This window comes from Cherax quadricarinatus, chromosome 15 (assembly GCF_038502225.1).
Source record: "Cherax quadricarinatus isolate ZL_2023a chromosome 15, ASM3850222v1, whole genome shotgun sequence".
NCBI classification, from domain to species: domain Eukaryota; kingdom Metazoa; phylum Arthropoda; class Malacostraca; order Decapoda; family Parastacidae; genus Cherax; species Cherax quadricarinatus.
In genome coordinates, this window is record NC_091306.1 from 5,533,230 (window position 1) to 5,558,474 (window position 25,245).

Sequence of the window (25,245 nt, forward strand, 5' to 3'; positions counted from 1 at the left end):
GTATTTGTAGGTAAGATGTTAGACCATTATTAATCCCAATATTCCACACCAATATACACCATTTACCTACTGAAATAAAACATTAAAGTACAAAGCTAATCAAAGGCTTTCAGGGGATATCAACATTAATTATATATTTTTTTATGGTAGATACTGAATTGGATCACATATCATACAACTAACCAACTCATCCGAAAGACGTTTCAGTTCAAACTCCCATCTGTATGAAAAGCCATGTAGTTCGGAAGAAATACTAAGGGTTACACTCTCCCTATTGTCAGTCCACACTGCTTTGACACTTGGTTTGGTCAACTCTGCTAATGCCAGATCTGATATCTCCTTACTGCCACTCTCTAAACATGGAGACCAAACCTGATAACAAGAAGAATGCATGAATTAAAAAAAGGTATTTTACCATAATATACAGCACACACCATATATTTAATTATGTATATTCTGAATAAATATTTTATGTTAGTGTAACATTAAAATCTTGGTATACTGTGAGACTATGAAACAACATTTTCAAGAATAATTTTTCACTCCTGTATAGCACTGATAAATCTGATTGACTTTCTATATCAAAAGAAATAAAAATTTGAGTAGAGAATTGTGTCTGAAGTTCTACCTAGGAGACAATATTCCCTAGACACCTGTTGCTCTCCTTACACCAATGGTCCAGGAATTATATTTTTCTTAACCCAAGTAATGTAATGCATTGAGAATAGATGAGTGAACAGCTATCCAAGATATATCTTCAGTTAAAAATCTTAATAAGTTGGAAATGAAGATACTGTAACCAGAAACATCCCAGGGCCAATTGAAGACTTACTGCATACAACATATTAAACAAATTTGGGTAGAAATTCATGATCACTTTCCATGATATTGAAAAAGGGAAGTTTATTTTTATGGATGCTTCACAGAGTTTATTCACAAAACCATATGCCATTTTCCAGAGACAATGTCATTAGGAAAAATTAATATGATCAGGTAAACTGGATGAGTATTGGTAGGCTGGGTGAGGACTGGCAGGTTGAGAACTGGTACACTGGGTGAGGACTGAGAAGTTACCTAACAGTTTGAAGGATGGCTGAGGATGGTAGGCTGGGTGTGGTGTTATTTATCTAATCTACCTTAAGAGACAAACAGCAATAATGAAGTCATTTATATTTCAATCATCTATTTTTTTATAATTTCTCTGAATGTATTCCTAACAAAGCTTCATGGCACTATGTTTTCTGGTTCTTTTTTTATATAAAAATTTTTCAGTGCCAGGTAATACAATATGTAATACAGTATGTAACATGTTCAACAGGTACAGTATTAGTGAGTGCTGTATTTTTATAAAAAAAAAAGTTCATGAATGATGGTGAATGTTTCCTTCTTTGGGTCATCATAATTTAGTGAAAAATGGCTACTGTGGCTAAAAAGAAATACAGTATCAGATTTGATTTAGTATACAACCACTTTCTACCTGAATTTTGTTCCAGAAAAACAGAGCTACACATGAAAATGCAATGGGTGGAATGAAAAACTTTGGGATTTTAACTTTTTGTTTTACAGCATGGAGATTCTTTGAGAGATAAACAAGCATGGGTCTGCACTTTAAAGTCACCTATCACCTTCAGCAGCAAGCTGAAATGGTCCTTTGCTGCACTGAATCCTGGAGCACTTTTCTCATACCTGTTGATGTAAGATTCTAGAGGGCATCTTCAACAACAACCCTACTGCATCAGCATTAAACACTTGCTCAGGTGCATAGCCATCCCTCAGAGAATGCAGAGGCATTCTCACCACTGAAATTTACATTATGAAGCTTACTGAGCATTTTAAAATTATTAAACCAACCATGACTAAATGTATATTCATTTGCAGGCATTCCTTTCTGATTACAGTTTTATAGTAAGATAAGCCTTCTCATGGATCATAAGGAAATTAAATGGGGTACATTGCTTTCTCCTGAATCCAGCCATTCAGCATTTCAGTTTTATTTAGCTCTACTGGCTGCTTCCCCATTTTTTCAACAGGTCACAAATTTTAGTTACTCATCACAAAAGCCTTGTTTTTTCCTCACTGTCTTGAACTGAACGAAATGTTGATTCCCTCTCACTACAGGCTTTGGCTGCAGCAACCATACGTGCACCACCTTTCAGCAGAGGCATATTTTCATGGTTACACTTCTTTGCACCTTTACCTACACTAGATTTCCTTTTTGATACCATGATTAAAGCTAGGTCTACTATGAAACAAAAAGGCCTGAGCCAAGTGGGAAGGGAATTAACCTGCCTTTGCCACCTCAATGACTGGCCACATCGAAGCACAAGGAGGAAATGAAAAATGAATAGTAAACAGATAAAAAGGTGCCTCTGTAAACCGAGGCACAAAAGGTGGTGATCTATTGTAATAGTACTTTTAATCACATATACTATAATACCATTCATTATTCCTTTCTATCTCTCATGTGCTGCTTCATTACCTTTCAATAACTTTTTTTTTATTAGTATTTTTTATTAGCACACTGGCCGATTCCCACCAAGGCAGGGTGGCCTGAAAAAGAAAAACTTTCACCATCATTCACTCCGTGTAATAATGTTGGTAGAATTACCGACAATATGTAAAGTAAAAGGACACAAGTGCTCAAGGCTCAGAGTGAGGTGCAATACTAGTGGTAGTATTACTACTACTACCACTAGTATTGCACCTCACTCTCAGCCTATATATACCCTCTAGGTCCATGTACTGTTTGTAACGGCTTGATAAAGCTCCTGGAGAGCAAAACGTTGCCATAATAAAATGTCACATTAGTTGCACTTGTGTCCTTTTACTTTACATCATTCACTCCATCACTGTCTTGCCAAAAGGGTGCTTTACACTACAGTTTTTAAACTGCAACATTAACACCCCTCCTTCAGAGTGCATGAATAACATGCATAATAATGATTAGTATAAGATATTAAAAAAAAAAAAGGACTCCTCCTCAGATTCTTAAATGGTTCTGTTGAAGTTATGGAACATTCCTATTTTCTTGTTATCTTGGTACTTACCTCTGCCTGCTCCAAGATGTACTTAGCATTCCTCTTCTCACCCCAGAGTCCACATCCATCTGTCACCATTGCCAAGTATCCTTGGTTGTTTGTACATGACTTAATCATCCATTGGGGACCCATGCTTGGTAATGCTCCCCAAGGAGACTCCTCAATTGCTCTCCATATCTTTAAGGATGCCATACTGTTAAAAAAGTAAACAGATAAGGACTAAGGCAAAACATCTGGAATTATATAGTACACATATTGACTATTTTACAAACCTCTGATGAAATAAAGAAAATCCTTAAACAGAACTAATTTTCAAAAACTCATACCATCCCTGGGTACAAAGAGCTTTCATGGCACACAAGTACGATAAGGCACCTAAATTACTAGGAACAGTTGAAGGTCCTTGATCTGTATTCCCTGGAATGCAGGCGAGAGAGATACATGATAATATACACTTGGAGGTTCCTGGAGGGATTGGTACCAAACCTGCACACGAAAATCACTCCCTATGAAAGCAAAAGACTCGGCAGGAGATGTAACATTCCCCTGATGAAAAGCAGGGGCACCACGAGTACATTGGGAGACAGCACAATAAGTGTCCGGGGCCCAAGACTGTTCAACTGCCTCCCAACATACATAAGGGAGATTACCAATAGACCCCTGGCTGTCTTCAAGAAGCCACTGGATAGACGCCTAAAGTCAGTACCTGACCAAATGGGCTGTGGGTCGAACGCCAGTTTGTGTGCGGCCAGCAGCAACAGCCTGGTTGATCAAACCCTGATCCACCATGAGGCCTGGTCTCAGACCGAGCCTCGGGGTCGTTGACCCCCAAAATCCTCTCCAGGTAAACTCCATGTGAACCCTTTCACTATTGTGACCTTCAAGAAAAAAAATTATAATTTTATCATCTGAAGTGGTAGAGAATCTTTTTCTGAAGGTAATGACACCAAAAATACAAAATTGGTGGAAAACTTAGAGAAGTATGCACTTAAAATCTTGGCAGTCTGAGCACAATTTATGCAACAGCAAATTTACCCACTTTGAGCCCTGTTTTAAGCCAATTCCATTGCTCAGTTCTTAACTATTTTGCTAGTATGCCTTCCATTCTATCAATTAAGCACAAAAACTGCTCATTCAACTATCAGAAACACTATATAAAGTGCAGAGAAGTCGATAATTTTACACAAAATTCAACAAATTCCAAATGACAAAGAGCCCAAAATATACACTGTGGGCATTCCAATCACTAAAGCAAGCTTTCCTCTGTTCATTAATCAAATCCCCAGGCCTCTACTATAGAACACCTGTCCTCCATTTTGTATCCATCATCACACCTGGTCACAGACAAGGCCGCAGGGGCATTGACCCCCGAAACCCTCTCCAGGTATACACACAAAAAAATCGATATTCACTCTATTTCTCGGATCAATAAAATATAACCAAGCATGACTGTTCATGGTTCAGGCCATCTGATAACTGAAAAAGATCTAGTAAAAACTAATAAAATAAACTGGGGGGGGGTGGAGGGGAGGGAGGCCCAACTTTTCCCTCAGGAAAACATCCAAAAATTGAATATTTTTACCACTTTGAGGCCTATTTATTTTACAGGTCAGCTCTTCAAAAAATCTCCATGCTTTAAACCAAGCCAATGCTAATGTTTAAAAAACTAATTTAAACTTAATGTTACATGCACACTGTCAGCTATAAAAATGAAAACAATGGTATGATTATACATAATGATTATAAAGTGGTTATGCTTGGCATAACAAGGCTCTTTCCTTAATATATACAAAAAGATATATCAATTTTGTATATGTACAAGGAAATTATTAACATACCTATTGTAATAAACATATTTATGTTACTGTTAGGACCAAAATAGAAATAAGTCAATTTGACTTTTTAGGTTATCCTAGGTAATCTATTTATGATGAATGGTTTTGAAAACCGACTAGTTGAAGAATTGACATTTATGCAACATATGTTGCATAAGTGTCTCAATTCTTCAACTTGTTGGTTTTCAAAGCCATTCATCACACGTCAGACACTGCAACATCATGGGATCTTGGTACAAAGACTTCTTCAACACTTGTCCAACCTTTGGACGACGACCAACTTACACTAGTGACAGGTCCCACTGTGATCCTGCTTCTACTCACCTGACTGCAGTATATAAGCCACCTCTCTGGCACTATGCTGTACTTCCTACAAGAGTGATGGACTGAACACATCGATTCCAGGCTGAGGGACTGATTACCTCAAACTCCTCCTGTCCTTACCGATTTCTATTTTGTATTGGACTGATGAATCCACTGTGTGGCGAAACGTTTCTTCAATAAAGATTCCCATATGTTGCATAAGTGTCTCAGTTCTAGGTAATATGCACATGTGCTGATATGTATGTATGATAATTTGTGTAACTGTATTTATGTGTACCTGTGCCTGAATGATCTTACTTATTATACAAGCAAGTAATTGTTGTTGTTGGGGTTTATAGGGCCACTGACAGCAGTTAACCGTTGATAACTGTTGTTGATAGTGGTATATAGGGACACATAGTTACTTTTAATGTTGTGTTGTTCCTATTGCGCTTAACCCTTTTGGGGCCTAGTTCCTAGGACTTTTGTGTTATCCATATACTCTTGCGCTACCGTTCACAGGATGGATTGAGGTGCACAATAAACTAGCCACTTCGGTGGCAAAATAAAAAAAAATTGCGCTTAAGGGCCACTAAAGTACACCCCTTATTGAGCCTCCCTTCTTGGCGTATGTAAAATATATGTTGCCCAAATATGGGCGGGAATTAGAAACGAAACAAAGTTTTTTCCGGAAAAAAGAACTCGAACATAATGCAAAGTTCTAAATGTTGGACAGGACAATAACCATGCCACATATAAACTAAATAATGTAGATCTTAATATTACGGATTGCGAAAAAGATTTAGGAGTTCTGGTTAGCAGTAATCTGAAACCAAGACAACAGTGCATAAGTGTTCGCAATAAAGCTAATAGAATCCTTGGCTTCATATCAAGAAGCATAAATAATAGGAGTCCTCAGGTTGTTCTTCAACTCTATACATCCTTGGTTAGGCCTCATTTAGATTATGCTGCACAGTTTTGGTCACCGTATTACAGAATGGATATAAATTCTCTGGAAAATGTACAAAGGAGGATGACAAAGATGATCCCATGTATCAGAAACCTTCCCTATGAGGATAGACTAAGGGCCCTGAAACTGCACTCTCTAGAAAGACGTAGAATTAGGGGGGATATGATTGAGGTGTATAAATGGAAGACAGGAATAAATAAAGGGGATGTAAATAGTGTGCTGAAAATATCTAGCCTAGACAGGACTCGCAGCAATGGTTTTAAGTTGGAAAAATTCAGATTCAGGAAGGATATAGGAAAGTACTGGTTTGGTAATAGAGTTGTGGATGAGTGGAACAAACTCCCAAGTACCGTTATAGAGGCCAGAACGTTGTGTAGCTTTAAAAATAGGTTGGATAAATACATGAGTAGATGTGGGTGGGTGTGAGTTAGACCTGATAGCTTGTGCTAACAGGTCGGTTGCCGTGTTCCTCCCTTAAGTCAATGTGACCTGACCTGACTAGGTTGGGTGCATTGGCTTAAGCCGGTAGGAGACTTGGACCTGCCTCGCATGGGCCAGTAGGCCTTCTGCAGTGTTCCTTCGTTCTTATGTTCTTATGTTCTTAAAACTCCCAACTTAGAGTCAGACTTCTCACTCCCTGAGTACGCATGGAAATAAGTCACTGTCTGACTTTTTTGGGTTATCCTAGGTTCTCTACACATATGCTGTTGTGTATGATAATCTATGTAACTGTATTTGTGCATACATGAATAAACTTACTGACTTAATTACTTACTTATGTTTATCAGGGCCACTTACTGAGTACGCCGTATCGAGCCCGACTTCCCGATGTATGGGAAAGATTTGTTGTCCGAACCTGAGCCATTAAAGAAAAGCGAACAAGAGTTTCTTTATAAATAGAAACTGGAACTAGAAATTCCTAATTAGATCAAGTGGACCCCCTTTGTCAGGTCCCAGCAGAGCGGGACGCCCACACCCCCACCTAAGTTCAGTAACCGAGTTCCCACTCAAACCGTTAATGACTATCCAAAAAACGGAAAATGGAGCTGGCTAGAAGTAAGCCGATGGTAGGTGCCCCTCCTATAATGTGCCCGAAGGGCAGAGTAGATGAGGGCACGCGCCCCAGAGAGAACGAGGGGAAATTTGTCACTGATACTCAGGCGAGAGTGAGACGTCCACTCCCGACTAAGGCTGGCGCAGAAGTCCAGTAAGCACGTTTTTTTCGTGTTGTTTGGGTCTATAGGGCCACTGACGGCGTACGTCGTATTGAATCCTGTCTTCCGGTGTCTGGCAGCACGACTCATTAACTTGCAATATCCATGGAAGAAACCCTGGCCAAGGTGTAAGGACACGACTAGCAGTTATGTGTATGTCCCTAATGTGCCCCGAGGCTAGTAGGAAGGAGTGGTAGGGTCAAGGACTGCACTCCAAATGAACACAAGGCACACGGAGGAGAATCCCACAGAGTGGTAACGGAGTAAGCACCGCTAAAAAAAAAATGGCCATAGCTGATTACAATTATCATACACAGTAACACTTTAAAACTTGAAATTATCTAGAGTAACCCCAAAAAGTCAGACAAAGTGACTTATTTCCATTGGGGTGGACAGTAAACAAGTCACTTTGGCTGTACAACTAACACTATGAAAGAGGCACAGGAACTGTGGCTCAACACTCTCAAGAGACCCAGGAGCCACAGCTGACCCCAGTCATATACTGCGTCAATATAAGAATCACTCGCTGAAACTTAGTTCGCAATTACCTTAGAGTTTTCCACACCATCAAGGGGAAAACATCATCAATTTCATAGTAATACCAGGGAACACAACATTATTCAAAAATATATTAACTCTGAATTAAGTCAGATTTATTAATTTGTTTTAGATTTTTCAAAAAATAACCTCTTGAATGACTTAAAGAAATTATGCAATATACATACATACACACACACACACACAAAGCGAAGAGGCGGGGCCAGGAGCTGTGACTCGACCCCTGCAACCACAAATAGGTGAGTACACTAACTAACACACACACATACACACACACACACACACACACACACATATATATATATATATATATATATATATATATATATATATATATATATATATATATATATATATATGTATGTATGTATATATATATATATATATATATATATATATATATATATATATATATATATATATATATATGTATATATATATATATATATATATATATATATATATATATATATATATATATATATATATATATATATGTGTGTGTGTGTGTGTGTGTGTATGTATGTACATTGCATAATTTCTTTAAGTCATTCAAGAGGTTATTTTTTGAAAAATCTAAAACAAATTAATAAATCTGACTTAATTCAGAGTTAATATATTTTTGAATAATGTGTTCCCTGGTATTACCATGAAATTGATGATGTTTTCCCCTTGATGGTGTGGAAAACTCTAAGGTAATTGCGAACTAAGTTCGCAAATGAACAATGATAATTATTATTTATCAGTTAGACAAGTAGGAATTTGGGACACCTAGGTCGCAAAAAATGCCCCCCTTCGATACCTACCACTGTCATATCCACAAGTTGCTCTGGACCTATTAATTAAATTAATTATACATCAGAAATTCTGGTAAATATATAAATTTGTGGACTGTATATTAAAAAATGATTATATATAAACACAATTACATAACAGAAGGAAAATATATCTTAATATCACTCACCAATTTGACTGGATATTAAGTTGTATCATACTCAGAAAAACCTCACTAACTAAATTTATGAAAACACTGGCCAGAATTATACACAAATCTAGAGAGCTTATCTGAGGTTCATGGAGCTGTCTTGTCCAGTCGCCTGATATCTCAAGTTATGCAGGAATGCACATCCAACAATTTTGCCTCCTATTTGAGAGGTGTCAATCCAATTTTAACCTCTAGAGCGCGAAAAATTCTTCCCATTATATTAACGTTGTATCCAATTCAAAAAACCAAGATGGCGAGTCCCCTCTGTGCAGACGCAGGCTTTCCGTTTTCTATGACAAATATTATTAAATACAGTATGGCCATCTATTTACATATAAATACTGAATTTCTGGAAAATATATACAGTATTTTCCACATATATATAAGTATTATCTCCGACATTAATATATCAGTGAGTGAAATAAAATTAGTATATTACTACATACACTTTCCGAAACTATTCTTTCTCTAAGTAAGACACACCAGCATCGAAAGTTGAACATTATCCAGTTATCACATGGAAACCAATCTTTTAATTTTAAAATAAAAAGTAGAGTGGGGCCGACACACTCAAGTATCAATGTAAACCTCCTTTGAGCAAAATGCACCAGCACTGAAAGTTGGAAACCGATTAGAATTTTGAAGCTGTTTAGAAGAGGCTTTCTTGAGTTATTTCACGGGTGGGGGGGATTTTTGATTCGCCAGTTATGATGAAATTTTGAAGACTACTAAAAAAAGCATTCGAAATGCAATATTAGTTTCAGTGTTATAATTATAGCACGGAAAATAACATTACATTTCGATCTTTGTAACTGGTAAAGTGACACCACTAGGTATGGCACACCAGCGTTCGATGTTTGAAGTCGCTCAGGTGATGTGTTCTCGAGTTATCTGGAGTTTACCTGGAGAGAGTTCCGGGGGTCACCGTCCCCGCGGCCCGGTCTGTGACCAGGCCTCCTGGTGGATCAGAGCCTGATCAACCAAGCTGTTACTGCTGGCTGCACGCAAACCAACGTACGAGCCACAGCCCGGCTGATCAGGAACTGACTTTAGGTGCTTGTCCAGTGCCAGCTTGAAGACTGCCAGGGGTCTGTTGGTAATCCCCCTTATGTGTGCTGGGAGGCAGTTGAACAGTCTCGGGCCCCTGACACTTATTGTATGGTCTCTTAACGTGCTAGTGACACCCCTGCTTTTCATTGGGGGGATGGTGCATCGTCTGCCAAGTCTTTTGTTTTCGTAGTGAGTGATTTTCGTGTGCAAGTTCGGTACTAGTCCCTCTAGGATTTTCCAGGTGTATATAATCATGTATCTCTCCCTCCTGCGTTCCAGGGAATACAGGTTTAGGAACCTCAAGCGCTCCCAGTAATTGAGGTGTTTTATCTCCGTTATGCGCGCCGTGAAAGTTCTCTGTACATTTTCTAGGTCGGCAATTTCACCTGCCTTGAAAGGTGCTGTTAGTGTGCAGCAATATTCCAGCCTAGATAGAACAAGTGACCTGAAGAGTGTCATCATGGGCTTGGCCTCCCTAGTTTTGAAGGTTCTCATTATCCATCCTGTCATTTTTCTAGCAGATGCGATTGATGCAATGTTATGGTCCTTGAAGGTGAGATCCGCCGACATGATCACTCCCAGGTCTTTGACGTTGGTGTTTCGCTCTATTTTGTGGCCAGAATTTGTTTTGTACTCTGATGAAGATTTAATTTCCTCATGTTTACCATATCTGAGTAATTGAAATTTCTCATCGTTGAACTTCATATCGTTTTCTGCAGCCCACTGAAAGATTTGGTTGATGTCCGCCTGGAGCTTTGCAGTGTCTGCAATGGAAGACACTGTCATGCAGATTCGGGTGTCATCTGCAAAGGAAGACACGGTGCTGTGGCTGACATCCTTGTCTATGTCGGATATGAGGATGAGGAACAAGATGGGAGCGAGTATTGTGCCTTGTGGAACAGAGCTTTTCACCGTAGCTGCCTCGGACTTTACTCTGTTGACGATTACTCTCTGTGTTCTGTTAGTGAGGAAATTATAGATCCATCGACCGACTTTTCCTGTTATTCCTTTAGCACGCATTTTGTGCGCTATTACGCCATGGTCACACTTGTCGAAGGCTTTTGCAAAGTCTGTATAAATTACATCTGCATTCTTTTTGTCTTCTAGTGCATTTAGGACCTTGTCGTAGTGATCCAATAGTTGAGACAGACAGGAGCGACCTGTTCTAAACCCATGTTGCCCTGGGTTGTGTAACTGATGGGTTTCTAGATGGGTGGTGATCTTGCTTCTTAGGACCCTTTCAAAGATTTTTATGATATGGGATGTTAGTGCTATTGGTCTGTAGTTCTTTGCTGTTGCTTTACTGCCCCCTTTGTGGAGTGGGGCTATGTCTGTTGTTTTTAGTAACTGTGGGACGACCCCCGTGTCCATGCTCCCTCTCCATAGGATGGAAAAGGCTCGTGATAGGGGCTTCTTGCAGTTCTTGATGAACACAGAGTTCCATGAGTCTGGCCCTGGGGCAGAGTGCATGGGCACGAAAATCTTGAAAGGAAAGAAAAGAATTACGACAATCACTATAGGTATACTTTTCGTCATAGTGAAATGTGTCAACTATCATGTTTATGGAGACAATAACAAAGTTGACCACAAGATGGCGTCACTGCTAGACTAAGCCTAGGCTGTAGGTACGACTTTTTGGTAATTTGCTCTTTTTTATGGAGATTATCACATGAAAAGTAAATTGATAAAGGGTGTCAAAGGTAAAAGATGGTGAGCATATGGAGGAGAGGATGATTATTTTTTTCTCGGGGGGGGGGAGAAGGCAATAATGCTCAGACATGCTAGTGGCTTTCATTGTGCTTAACAGTTTTTATAATATGTTATACTTTGTATACTATGCAAAGAAAATTTGTATTTGTACTTAAGAACAGTGTTGGGGCAGAATAAAAGAGTGCTAGCGAGGGACAGGAAGAATCTTGAGGATCATTGGGGTTGGGGGTCAGCCAGGAAAGTGTGAAGTTCTGTCTCTCCCACAATAACCCGGCAAAAAAGACGTATAAAGCTTTAAAATAAGCGCGACCGGTGTAGGTGCCAGGTGGTAGAAGACTCGATCGTACTGTCACCTCCCGCCAAGTATTGGCAATGGCATTGAATTCTCCTTAGAATATAAGTGTGTTTGAAGCTGCAGACCCGATGAAGGTCATATCCTGAGGATGGAGGGGGGGGGGGTTGAAGTTCCACATCTGCTGTAGGTCATATCTTGGGAGCTTTTGAAGTTACAGACCTGTTAAAGGGCATATTCTCGGTGTTCTTGAAGTTCCAGAGCTGCTGGGGGTTATATCTTAGGTGTTCTTGAAGTTACAGACCTGTTAAAGGCCATATCCTGGGTATTCTTGAAGTTCCAAACCTGGTGTAGGTCATATCCTGGGTGTTCTTGAAGTTCCAGAGCTGCTGGAGATCATATCCCGGGTGTCTTGAAGTTCCAGAGCTGCTGGAGGTCATATCATGGGTGTTCTTGAAGTTCCAGATCCGCTAAACGTCATATTCTGGATGTTCTTGAAGTTCCAGAGTTGCTGGAGATCAAATCCCGGGTGTTCTTGAAGTTCCAGACCCGCTAAAAGTTATATCCTGGGTGTCCTTGAAGTTCCAGAGCTGGTGGAGGTCATATCCTGGGTGTTCTTGAAGTTCCAGAGCTGCTGGAGGTCATATCCTTGACACACTGCCACTGTGTAAGTAAAGTTTACATAAATTAACAAACGTTCAGTAAAAAGTGGCTGTATTTCAGCGCTCATAATAATGAAACTTCCAACTTGCTTAAAATTTAACGTACTGGTGAATTTTAGTACATTGATCTCTCTGAGAGAGAAAAAAGATGTCTTTTCAGTTTGGCTTCAAGTCTGGTGTTTTTCTATTGAAAGGTTTGAAATCATTTTGGGCTGTGTGTCGTAATTTACCATTTTCGTTGAAGAAATATAGATATAAGTTTTCATATGTTTACATGTGAATGCCTCTTCTGATTAGTTTGGAATCTTCAATGCTAATATTATCTGTATTAGAAACTCTGCAGTGTCGCCTGCACTGCGGTACCGGTGGAGGTGGGACTGATTATGCAGTAAGATGATACCTTTCTAGGACTGAAATACATCTAGTTACAATTGTACCAGATCACTGATTTGTAAATAGTTCATTAGTATTGTAACTCGCTTAACTGGGCCCCATTATGTGCCTCTGTCATCTTTTAACTACCACCCACAAAATGGATACGGGGTGCAGAATAAAGTAATTACATTGATTCAAACAGCACGATCTAAGAAAGGTGTTCCTGTATCTCATAACCTCAACCCACTCTACCTCAACCAACCCAACATTTGAACCTCCAAACTTCCAATGGGACAGGGGGAGCTGCAGCCTGTCACTGTACCACACATCTGTCACTGTACCACACACCAGCCGGGCTGTGACTCGTACGTTGGTTTGCGTGCAGCCAGCAGTAACAGCCTGGTTGATCAGGCTCTGATCCACCAGGAGGCCTGGTTACAGACCGGGCAGCGGGGGCGTTGACCCCCGGAACTCTCTCTAGGTAAACTCCAGGTAAACACACCTGTCACTGTACCACACACCTGTCACTGTACCACACATCTGTCACTGTACCACACACACCTGTCACTGTACCACACACCTGTCACTGTACCACACATCTGTCACTGTACCACACACACCTGTCACTGTACCACACACCTGTCACTGTACCACACACCTGTCACTGTACCACACACCTGTCACTGTACCACACACACACCTGTCACTGTACCACACACACACCTGTCACTGTACCACACACCTGTCACTGTACCACACACACCTGTCACTGTACCACACACCTGTCACTGTACCACACACCTGTCACTGTACCACACACCTGTCACTGCACCACACACCTGTCACTGTACCACACACACCTGTCACTGTACCACACGCCTGTCACTGTACCACACACCTGTCACTGTACCACACACCTGTCACTGTACCACACACCTGTCACTGCACCACACACCTGTCACTATACCACACACACCTGTCACTGTACCACACGCCTGTCACTGCACCACACACCTGTCACTGTACCACACACCTGTCACTGTACCACACACCTGTCACTGTACCACACACCTGTCACTGCACCACACACCTGTCACTATACCACACACACAACTGTCACTTTACCACACACCTGTCACTGTGTCACACACTTGAGACTGTACCACACACCTGTCACTGTACCACATACCTGTCACTGTACCACAAACCTGTCACTGTACCACACACCTGTCACTGCACCACACACCTGTCACTGTTCCACACACCTGTCACTGTACCACACACCTGTCACTGTTCCACACACCTGTCACTGTACCACACACATGCCACTGTTCCACACACCTGTCACTGCACCACACACCTGTCACTGTTCCACACACCTGTCACTGTACCACACACCTGTCACTGTACCACACACCTGTCACTGTACAACACCTGTCATTGTACCACACACACACACACACACCTGTCACTGTACCACACACCTGTCATAGTACCACATACCTGTCACTGTACCACACAACTACAGCTGTACTCGCCAAGTGGTAGTAAAGGGGGTTCGAATCATGACTCCTTAACGTTGCATCTTGACTTCCATGGACCCGATTATACTGATCTCTGATATTTGTAAATAAGTGTGGAGATCATGGTCTTCGCGGCCCGGTCTCAGACCAGGTCTACGGAAGTGGATAAGATATAATACTGTCCGTGGGTTTGTGTGTGTGTGTATTCACCTAATTGTACTCACCTAATTGTGGTTGCAGGGGTCGAGACTCAGCTCCTGGCCCCGCCTCTTCACTGATCGTTACTAGGTCCTCTCTCTCTGATTCCTGAGCTTTGTCATGCCTCGTCTTAAAGCTATGTATGGTTCCTGCCTCCACTACATCACTTGCTAGGCTATTCCACTTCCTGACGACTCTGTGACTGAAGAAATACTTCCTAACATCCCTGTGACTCGTCTGAGTCTTCAGCTTCCAATTGTGACCCCTTGTTTCTGTGTCCCCTCTCTGGAACATCCTGTCTCTGTCCACCTTATCTATTCCACGCAGTATCTTGTATGTCGTTATCATGTCTCCCCTGACCCTTCTGTCCTCCAGTGTCGCCAGTCCGATTTCCCTCAACCTTTCATCGTAGGACATTTCTCTGAGCTCTGGAACTAGCCTTGTTGCAAACCGTTGTACTCTCTCTCTAACTTCTTGACGTGCTTTATCAAGTGCGGGTTCCAAACAGGTGCTGCATACTCCAGTATGGGCCTGACATACACGGTGTACAGTGTCTTGAACGATTCCTTACTAAGGTATCGGAATGCTGTTCTCAGGTTTGCCAGGAGCCCATATACTGCAGCAGTTATCTGGTTGATGTGTGTCTCCGGAGACGTGCTCGGTGTTATGGTCACCCCAAGATCTTTCTCCTTTAGTGAGGTTTGCAGTTTTTGTCCACCTAGCCTATACTCTGTCTGTGGTCTTCTTTGCCTTTCCCCAATCTTCATGACTTTGCATTTGGCAGGGTCGAATTCGAGAAGCCAGTTTCTGGACCACGTGTCCAGTCTGTCCAGGTCTCTTTGTAGTCCTGCCTGATCCTTATCCGATTTAATTCTTCTCATCAACTTCACATCATCTGCGAACAGGGACACTTCAGAGTCTATCCCTAATTGTGGTCGTGGGGGTCGATTCATAGCTCCTGGCCCCTGCCTCTTCACTGGTCGCTACTAGGTCCACTCTCTCCCTGCACCATGAGCTTTATTGTGCACCACTCTCCAGATTGTTACACTTCCTGACACTCTGTGACTGAAGAAATATTTCCTGACATCCTTGTGACTCATCTGAGTCTTTAACTTTCAGTTGTGACCTCTTGTTGCTGTGTCACATCTCTGAAACATTCTGCCCCTACAAACTTGTCAATTCCTCTCAATATTTCATGACATTATCATGTCTTCCCTCCATCTCTCCTGTCCTCCAGTGTAGTCAGGTTGAGTCCCCTTAACATCTCCTAGGATATATCCCTCATCTCCGGGACAAGTCTTGCTGCAAACCTTTGCACTTTCTCTAATTTCTTGACGTGCTTGACCAGGTGTGGGTTCCATTCTGGTGCTGTATAGTTCAATATGGGCCTGACGTACACTGTGTAGTGTCTTGAGTGACTTCTTACTCAGGTATTGTAACGCTATTCGTAGGTTTGCCAGGCGCCCATATGCTGCAGCAGTTATAAGATTGATATGGACCTCAAATGTGCACAGTATAGTACTTACCCCAAGATCCTTTTCCTTGAGTATGGGTTGTAGCCTGTACTCAGTCTGTGGTTTTCTTTGTCCTTCCCCAGTCTTCATGACTTGGTAAGTAAGTAAGTAAGTAAGTTTATTCAGGTATACACAAATACAGTTACATAGAATTATCATACATATCAGCATATGTGTAGAGAACCTAGGATAACCCAAAAAAGTCAGACAGAGTGACTTATTTCCATTGGTGGTGTTAAACTTCAGGAACCAGTTGTTGGACCAGGTTTTTATCCTGTCCAGATCCCTTTGTAGTCCTGCCTGATCCTCATCCGTTTGAATTCTTCGCATTAGCTTCGCTTCGTCTGTAAACCTCTGAATCTATTCCTTCCTTCATGTCATTCACAGGCGCCCACTCTTACACCTCGTCACATGCCATCACTCGTTGTTTCCTTACTGTCAGGTATTCTCTGATTCATTGCAGTGCCTTTCCTGTTATTCCTGCCTGCTTCTCTAGCTCTTGCACTAATCTCTTGTGTGGAACTGTGTCGAAAGCCTTCTTACAGTCCAAGAAAATGTGTGTGTGTGTGTGTGTGTGTGTGTGTGTGTGTGTGTGTGTGTGTGTGTGTGTGTGTGTGTGTGTGTGTGTGTATGTATGTGTGTGTGTGTACTCACCTAGTTGAGGTTGCAGGGGTCGAGTCCTAGCTCCTGGCCCCGCCTATTCATTGGTCGCTACTAGGTCACTCTCCCTGAACCGTGAGCTTTATCATACCTCTGCTTAAAGCTATGTATGGATCCTGCCTCCACTACATCGCTTCCCAAACTATTCCACTTCCTGGCTACTCTGTGACTGAAGAAATACTTCCTAACATCCCTGTGATTCATCTGTGTCTTCAACTTCCAACTGTGACCCCTTGTTGCTGTGTCCCATCTCTGGAACATCCTGTCTCTGTCCACCTTGTCGGTGTGTACTGACCTAATTGTACTCACCTAATTGTGGTTGCAGGAGTCGAGACTCAGCTCCTGGTGTGTGTGTGTGTGTGTGTGTGTGTGTGTGTGTGTGTGTGTGTGTGTGTGTGTGTGTGTGTGTGTGTGTGTGTGTGTGTGTGTGTGTGTGTGTGTGTGTGTGTGTGTGTGGGTGGGTGCGTGTATAAGAGCCAGGCACCACCCGTGACACAACTTGGCACTCATTGTTAAGCTTCCGTCCTTGCAAGTGCCAAATTGCTCATCAGGCACTGTAGTACCATGTTTGAGAGAGAGAGAGAGAGAGAGAGAGAGAGAGAGAGAGAGAGAGAGAGAGAGAGAGAGAGAGAGAGAGAGAGAGAGAGAGAGAGAGAGAGAGAGAGAGAGATATCAACACCCCAAGAGGACCAAGAGCACAAGATCAACACCTTCAAGGGACTAAGAGCAGGAACTCAATATTTCAAGAGTACCAGGAACAGCTCAATATTTCAAGAGTACCAGGAGCAGGAGTGTGATGCAGTTCAGATGGGCTTGTGAGGTCTCTAGGGAGACCTAATTATATGGTCACACCTGCCTTAGCAAATGTCGGGTAGTCACGCCCACGTCTGAGGTCTTTTGTTCTTAACAGCGTCAGACCTCGGCGTCAGGTCGTAACACGTGGTACATACACCATTGGGGAGGGGGTACTTTGACTACGATATAAGCCCAGGGAAGAGCGGGGCAAAGAGGTTGTTGGTGACAGGTCCGTCGAGCGAGAGCTCTGGACAGCCGCGTGTGTAGTGGACCACGCATTGGGAATCTCGGGTCAGCTGGTCGGTGAATTAAGAGTGAGTACTAGTCCGTGTTACTGATAACATCTACCCTTCCCCCTGGTAATAAGTCTCATAGGTCAATTGTTATATTGTGTAAATTTCCATCAGGATATGTTGTATTCTAGCCCTTTTATGTTATTAAGTAAACTATAGCCATAGTTCCCATTTTTATTTGTACCTTCATATGCTATTCCCTATTTTGTTAAGCACTGGGATATACAGGAGACGTGCTCACTCGCTGGGATACCTCCGGTAGAGTGGGTAGAGGTCTCACAGGAGCTCAATATTTCAAGAGTACCAGGAGCAGGAGCTCAATATTTCAAGAGTACCAGGAGCAGGAGCTCAATATTTCAAGAGTACCAGGAGCAGGAGCTCAATATTTCAAGAGTACCAGGAGCAGGAGCTCAATATTTCAAGAGTACCAGGAGCAGGAGCTCAATATTTCAAGAGTACCAGGAGCAGGAGCTCAATATTTCAAGAGTACCAGGAGCAGGAGCTCAATATTTCAAGAGTACCAGGAGCAGGAGCTCAATGTTTCAAGAGTACCAGGAGCAGGAGCTCAATATTTCAAGAGTACCAGGAGCAGGAGCTCAATATTTCAAGAGTACCAGGAGCAGGAGCTCAATATTTCAAGAGTACCAGGAGCAGGAGCTCAATATTTCAAGAGTACCAGGAGCAGGAGCTCAATATTTCAAGAGTACCAAGAGCAGGAGCTCAATATTTCAAGAGTACCAGGAGCAGGAGCTCAATATTTCAAGATTACCATAAGCAGGAGCTCAATATTTCAAGAGTACCAAGAGCAGGAGCTCAATATTTCAAGAGTACCAGGAGCAGGAGCTCAATATTTCAAGCGTACTAGGAGCAGGAGCTCAATATTTCAAGAGTACCAGGAGCAGGAGCTCAATATTTCAAGAGTACCAGGAGCAGGAGCTCAATATTTCAAGAGTACCAAGAGCAGGAGCTCAATATTTCAAGAGTACCAGGAGCAGGAGCTCAATATTTCAAGATTACCAGGAGCAGGAGCTCAATATTTCAAGAGTACCAAGAGCAGGAGCTCAATATTTCAAGAGTACCAAGAGCAGGAGCTCAATATTTCAAGCGTACCAGGAGCAGGAGCTCAATATTTCAAGAGTACCAAGAGTAGGAGCTCAATATTTCAAGAGTACCAAGAGTAGGAGCTCAATATTTCAAGAGTACCAGGAGCAGGAGCTCAATATTTCAAGAGTACCTGGAGCAGGAGCTCACTTTATTCATTAAAATCTCTTATAAATGTTGTATAACGCTCTTATTAACACAATAATAACAATAATAATGAATATTTATTAAAACAAAGAGTTTTTTTTTAATATTTCGTGATGGAAAACTATAATAAATTTGTCAAACTTAAAAGTGCCATAAAAATGTAAGTTTTTGTTTTTATTTTTTTTTAGGTTTCCTCTTTACAGTTATATTCTATTTTAAAGTGTCAACAATCACGTAAAATATTCAGTATTTAATATATAAAACTGTATTAAAGCCTCTTATTGGTAAATTGGCAGCTATTTAGCAAAAAAAAAAAAAAAAACAAGTGAAGATCTGAAGTATCCAAATATCCAAATTTACTTAATATAATTGGCAAATTGGGACTCACATAGCCCAAAAATAATGTAAACGTTCCTTTGATCAAAATACATCACCAGCTTGGAAAGTTTGAAGCCGATAAGAAGAAGCATTTTTCAGTTATAGCTTAAAAAAACAGATAATTTGTTTAGGTACATTAGAACACTGGTAAGTTTGTACCCACAAATCTTTAAAACTTTTATCGTACAGATAATAATACCCCTACGATTTGTTTTTAAATAATTTGGTAAATTGGTATCGACACATGCCAATATCAGTTTCAACCCTTCTTTAATTAAGACACCGACACTGAAAGTTTGAAACCGATAAGGATAACTATTCTCAAGTTTTAGCACGGAGCCCTTGAAGAAATGACAGACCCCTGGCTGTCTTCAAGAAGACGCTGGACAGCCACCTAAAATCAGTACCTGACCAACCGGGATGTGGTTCGTACATCGGTTTGCGTGCGGCCAGCAGTAACAGCCTGGTTGAACAGGCCCTGATCCACCATAAGGCCTGGTCACGGACCGGGCCGCGGGGGCGCTGATCCCTGAAACCCTCTCCAGGTATACTCCAGGGAAGAACAAAACAAATATCTCCACAACATAATGAGACCTCGGGGAATATCTAATTCCTATACAAATGCAAGACAGCAACAAGTTGTGATACACAGACTCAAGATAACAGAAGGATCCATATAATTAATAATTAAGGTTCTTCTGTTTCTTGATTATTTGTCTCAACAGAAGCTGATGTAAGCATCAAATAGAACGATTAGTAGCTGAGAGGCGGGGCCCAGGAGCTACTGTTAGAAGCCTGTGATTAACCTCAAACATAGGAACATATACATAGAAAAGGTAGAAAAGATAAGATTTCGTTTGGATTTTTAACCCCGGAGGGTTAGCCACCCTGGATAACCCAAGAAAGTCATTGCGTCATCGAGGACTGTCTAACTTATTTCCATTGGGGTCCTCAATCTTGTCCCCCAGGATGCGACCCACACCAGTCGACTAACACCCAGGTACCTATTTGCTGCTAGGTGAACAGGACAACAGGTGTAAGGAAACGTGTCGAAATGTTTCCACCCGCCGGGAATCGAACCCGGGCCCTCCGTGTGTGAAGCGGGAGCTTTAGCCACCAGGTCCAGGTCCAGTGTAAGACTAATGCAGAGAACCAGGTGGCCAGACGATGGAGTAAACTATGGAGAAACGAGTCAAAACAATAACCCAAAAAAAGATGAGGGAACAATCGCAGGAAACGATTGTAGCATCTTCAGAAAAATGATGCAATAATTCTTGTGTATATTTCTTCTTTCATCTAATACACAAATAACCCGCACATAGAAGAGAGGAGCTTACGACTACGGTATTATTTTCATTAACATCTAAAACAAAAATAACAAACTTCAGGGTATTGATTGTTTTATATCTTTAGCTACATTTACAAGTAGGATGTAACATGAACTACACAATTGCTTGCAAATTTGAGTTCTGATTGGCTACCCATACTGCTCAACTATCTGCTCATTTGTTTGATATCTGGGAGGTGTGGTAAGCCAGGAGGACACCTGATCTCCTACCTGCAGCGTTTGTTTCACACACTGTCTCTCTCTCTAGGTGGAAATTATCGAGGCAACACCTATCTTCTCTACTTCGTTTGGGAAAACGCTGTTTTCTTTCACTTAGACAGTTTTCTGGTAGAGTATGTATCCATTGGTGAGCCGGAACACGTATCTCATAACTCTGCAACTTAGTTCACAGATCCTTATTTAATAGCTAGTGAATTTTGACACTTTCTGAGGTTGTGTCGTGAGACACTTTCTGTGCCTCAGGTTCCTGGTCTAACTCTAGACCTACCTTGTTATGACTAGCATCTAGTCGGAGGTTTGGAATCTGCTGTACTCAGATTTAGTAATTTGGAAGTTTTTTTTTTTTTGCCTTTTTATCTTTATTCCTACAAGTACATGTACAGTTTATACAGATCTAGCTGACATCAATGATATACTACTATATAGAAAGCCCCTTGTTATAGCAGAGTATTTCGGGAAAATTAGATTTTGTCCCCAGGATGCTACCCACACCAGTCGGCTAACACCCAAGTATTTATTTACTGCTACGTAAACAGGGATAGCAGGTATCTCAAGGAAATATACTCTCCGTGTTTCCATCCGTACCGGGGATCGAATGACGAGCCTCAGTGTGTGAGCTGAGTGCGCATGCAGCCGAACTACGGGACAATAGTCTTTGTCTCATTCTTCCTTGCCAGACGCTGTGCTGCTTACGGCTGCTTTATACATTTTGCAGTTTGGCGAACTGGTTGCTTTACTGTTCAACGAGGCTGTTCTTGGTCAGAAGTTAATTTTTTAATGGCTTGGTTTGTCACTCACGTTCTGAGTCGAGTACACTACACACACACACACACACACACACACACACACACACACACACACACACACACACACGCATATAGAACAGGCCTAGTGTCTAATCGACATGTGCCTAAGACAAAATGGTAACTAACACACACACACACACACACATACACACACACACACACACACACACACACACAATTAGGTGAGTACACACACACACACACACACACACACACACACACACTACTCCCTCTTGTACTTTGGAGTACAATTCAGTACAGTAACGTACCTGATGGTACAGTTTCTTTTAGAGTATAATATTGTACAGTGTTGTAAGGTACTAAAAACAGTTTAAAGAAAATGTGGAGAATAAATACTCCATAAACATACAACAGCTACACACCAGGTGATGTGTAGGAACACAATTCTTCAACAACGTTTAATTCTTCAAAGAAATTTTGAATGAAAATATTAATAACTTCAAACGCCCTTTATTTGTTGTACTGAGTTCTCAGACTTTTATTTGTTAGTATTTATTCAACCACTTGTAATACAATTTAGGTAAACCCAAAGCGTTTTAAAAATCTTACTGACTGTTACACAGCCAGACACAGGCTAGATGCTAGAGGGGGATCGATAAGTTAGCCTTCTAGTATACTCTGGTAGATGTCTATGCTGATATATGTCGCATTTTCTAGCACTGGAGACTTGTAGCTCATTTCCTCCGGGATGAGACCCTCAGGAGTCTGCTGACACACTGGTTCCATGACGCTGGTGAGGAGCTCTTGATTCGAGGTACTGGATCTAATCTCTCTCCTTCCTTAAATCGAACCTGATTGCCTCACATTCTCCCAAGTTCTGTATGGCTCATACGGGTTTAGCGCTCACTTTCCCTCATGACTGTAATAACAATTACACACGGTACCTACTTTTGCTGTCAGGTGGGCAGGGGTGTTATATGAACAGGGGCAGTAGGGATGTCAGGTGGGCAAGGGTGTCAGGAAACTGGTTCATGTGTTTCTCCGCGCCAGGGAATCGAACCCTTGACTTTGTGATTGTGAGCTACACTGCTCTCCCGGCACCTGATGGGGGATAGGGTTTTATATGGATAGAAGTATAGGTAGGAGAGGGGTGGAGAGGGAGGGGAAGGTTGTAAGAAGGACAAATATTTGGCAGCAGAGATTGTGAGGTGGGTTAGTTGTCACTCCTTCCCCCACCACCACTAACAACAACACTACCACCACTATCACTGGGTTAATAGACTCCTCTGGTGGAAGTTACTGTGTACCTCTAGCGGAGCTTACTGGACTGATGTGCATCTCTGACGGAGATTACCGGGTTGATGTTACACCTCTGGCGGAGATTACTGGGTTGATGCCCACCTCTGGCGGAGATTACTGGGTTGATGTTCACCTTTGGCGGAGATTACTGAGTTGATGTGCACCTCTGGCAGAGATAATTAGGCTGATGTGCACCTCTGGTGATATGCTAGGTACTATGTTCACTCTCATATTCTCCTATTTGAAAGTTTTCAGCCTCTTGTCCCTTACTCTGTGCTCAGTTTCCAGTTTTTTTATCTCCCTCCCCAATATCTCCGTAACCTGCTACCAAGGTTCTTAATTAATAATTATGTGGAAAGAGCTTGATGTTCCTAATATCACTGACAGGATTGAGATTAACACTGTACTTATTAGAATGTTAAAAGATGAAGCAGACACTGTTACTACAAACCTTACCAAAAGTCTAGAGGTATAGATCGAAATTGGTTTTGAAAACGTATAATTGTTATAAAACTTAATATAATTGCACGTTTTCATATCCCATATAGATCTTTACTTCTAGACATTTGGTAAGATTTATCGGTAATAATCATAGTCAAGTTCAAGGTCATATAAGCTAACTTTAGTGCCATTAGGATGACAAACAATTTAGTCTGCAGTGTAAACATCAGTTCGATGGAAGTTGTATTCATTTAAGTTTCGTAGTTTCTGGATTTCCAGAAATATACACTCCACTTATCCTTGCCTGTCCTGCTTTACTTCTGTTCCCGTGTCAGCTGTTTATGAAGCAGCGTCTCTGCAGGTGCTCCACCACTCTCCTAATTATCCTCTCCATTACCTTACACAGTATGCATGTCAATAATGCTGGCCTGAAACTCAATGCTTCCCGTCTGTTTCCTTCCTCAAATACTGCAGCTACAGCCACTGTTTACATCTCTGGTAGCTGCACCGTACCCATCGACTTCTTGTAAGTTTAATTAGTGCTTCGACAGTGTCACCATACCATATTGGAGATGATAATTTTAAGACATCCACGAATATAACATCGCTGTATGACCCTTGTGGTTTTAGCGCTTAGTTTTAATTGTAGTAATAACCAGCTGGTCCCAGTCAACAAGCAAGAAGCAACACAAACACTCCATCTGCCAGACATTAATGGCGTCTTGAAGATATGTTGCAACCAGCCAACATATCCTTAGTGCTGTTGGAGATGCATAGTGCACATCGTTGACGCTGTTGTTACTGTGACTAGTTACACCAGAAATACTCGAGGCTTCAGAAATTTATAGAGCGCTCTCCCGGAAGTGGGTAAATGTCGTCCTAGATGCCACCAATATTGTCTTGATACTAAACGAAAACATTTAGAAGTTTTTTTTTGCCAACATCAGGTCACATTACACGAGTATGTAAAGCACCAGGTGTTCCCTGGAGTGTTTATCTGATGTTTGGTGTGTGTTGACAGTGTTTATCTGATGTTTGGTGTGTGTTGACAGTGTTTATCTGATGTTTGTGTGTGTTGACAGTGTTTATCTGATGTTTGCCCCTCAAGGAAGGTTCCTTGATGTTGGTGAGGGGCTCTTGATTTAGGGAATTGGATCTGTGCTCCAGTTCCCCGAATTAAGCCTGAATGCCTTCCACATATCCCCCCCCCAGGCGCTGTATAATCCTCCGGGTTTAGCGCTTCCCCCTTGATTATAATAATAATAATATCTGATGTTTGTGTGTGTTGACAGTGTTTATCTGATGTTTGTGTGTGTTGACAGTGTTTATCTGATGTTTGTGTGTGTTGACAGTGTTTATCTGATGTTTGTGTGTGTTGACAGTGTTTATCTGATGTTTGTGTGTGTTGACAGTGTTTATCTGATGTTTGGTGTGTGTTGACAGTGTTTATCTGATGTTTGGTGTGTGTTGACAGGATGTTTACTGAGGGATGTTGTTATGCAGTCTACTGCCTCAGTGTGCTAAATTTATTTACAGTTTTGTAATATAAAATAAGTTGTTTATAATGTGA

General features: G+C 41.5%; 1 protein-coding gene across 9 annotated transcripts in view; it reads right to left on the bottom strand.

Annotated features, from left to right (window-relative positions):
- Nucleotides 1-23,153, bottom strand: part of LOC128692027 (uncharacterized) — a 38,762-nt gene extending 15,609 nt beyond the window's left edge. For 2 of the 9 annotated variants that reach the window (XM_070085108.1, XM_070085098.1), the window contains exons 1-3: nucleotides 5,475-5,604; nucleotides 3,048-3,231; nucleotides 184-372 (exon numbers count right to left, since the gene is read on the bottom strand). In XM_070085108.1, the coding sequence (XP_069941209.1) occupies nucleotides 184-372; nucleotides 3,048-3,230 (372 nt within the window). In that variant the 5' untranslated portion in view covers nucleotide 3,231; nucleotides 5,475-5,604. The other 7 variants (XM_070085106.1, XM_070085105.1, XM_070085100.1 and 4 more) reach the window with 7 other exon arrangements.
- Nucleotides 23,154-25,245: the final 2,092 nt, after the last annotated feature.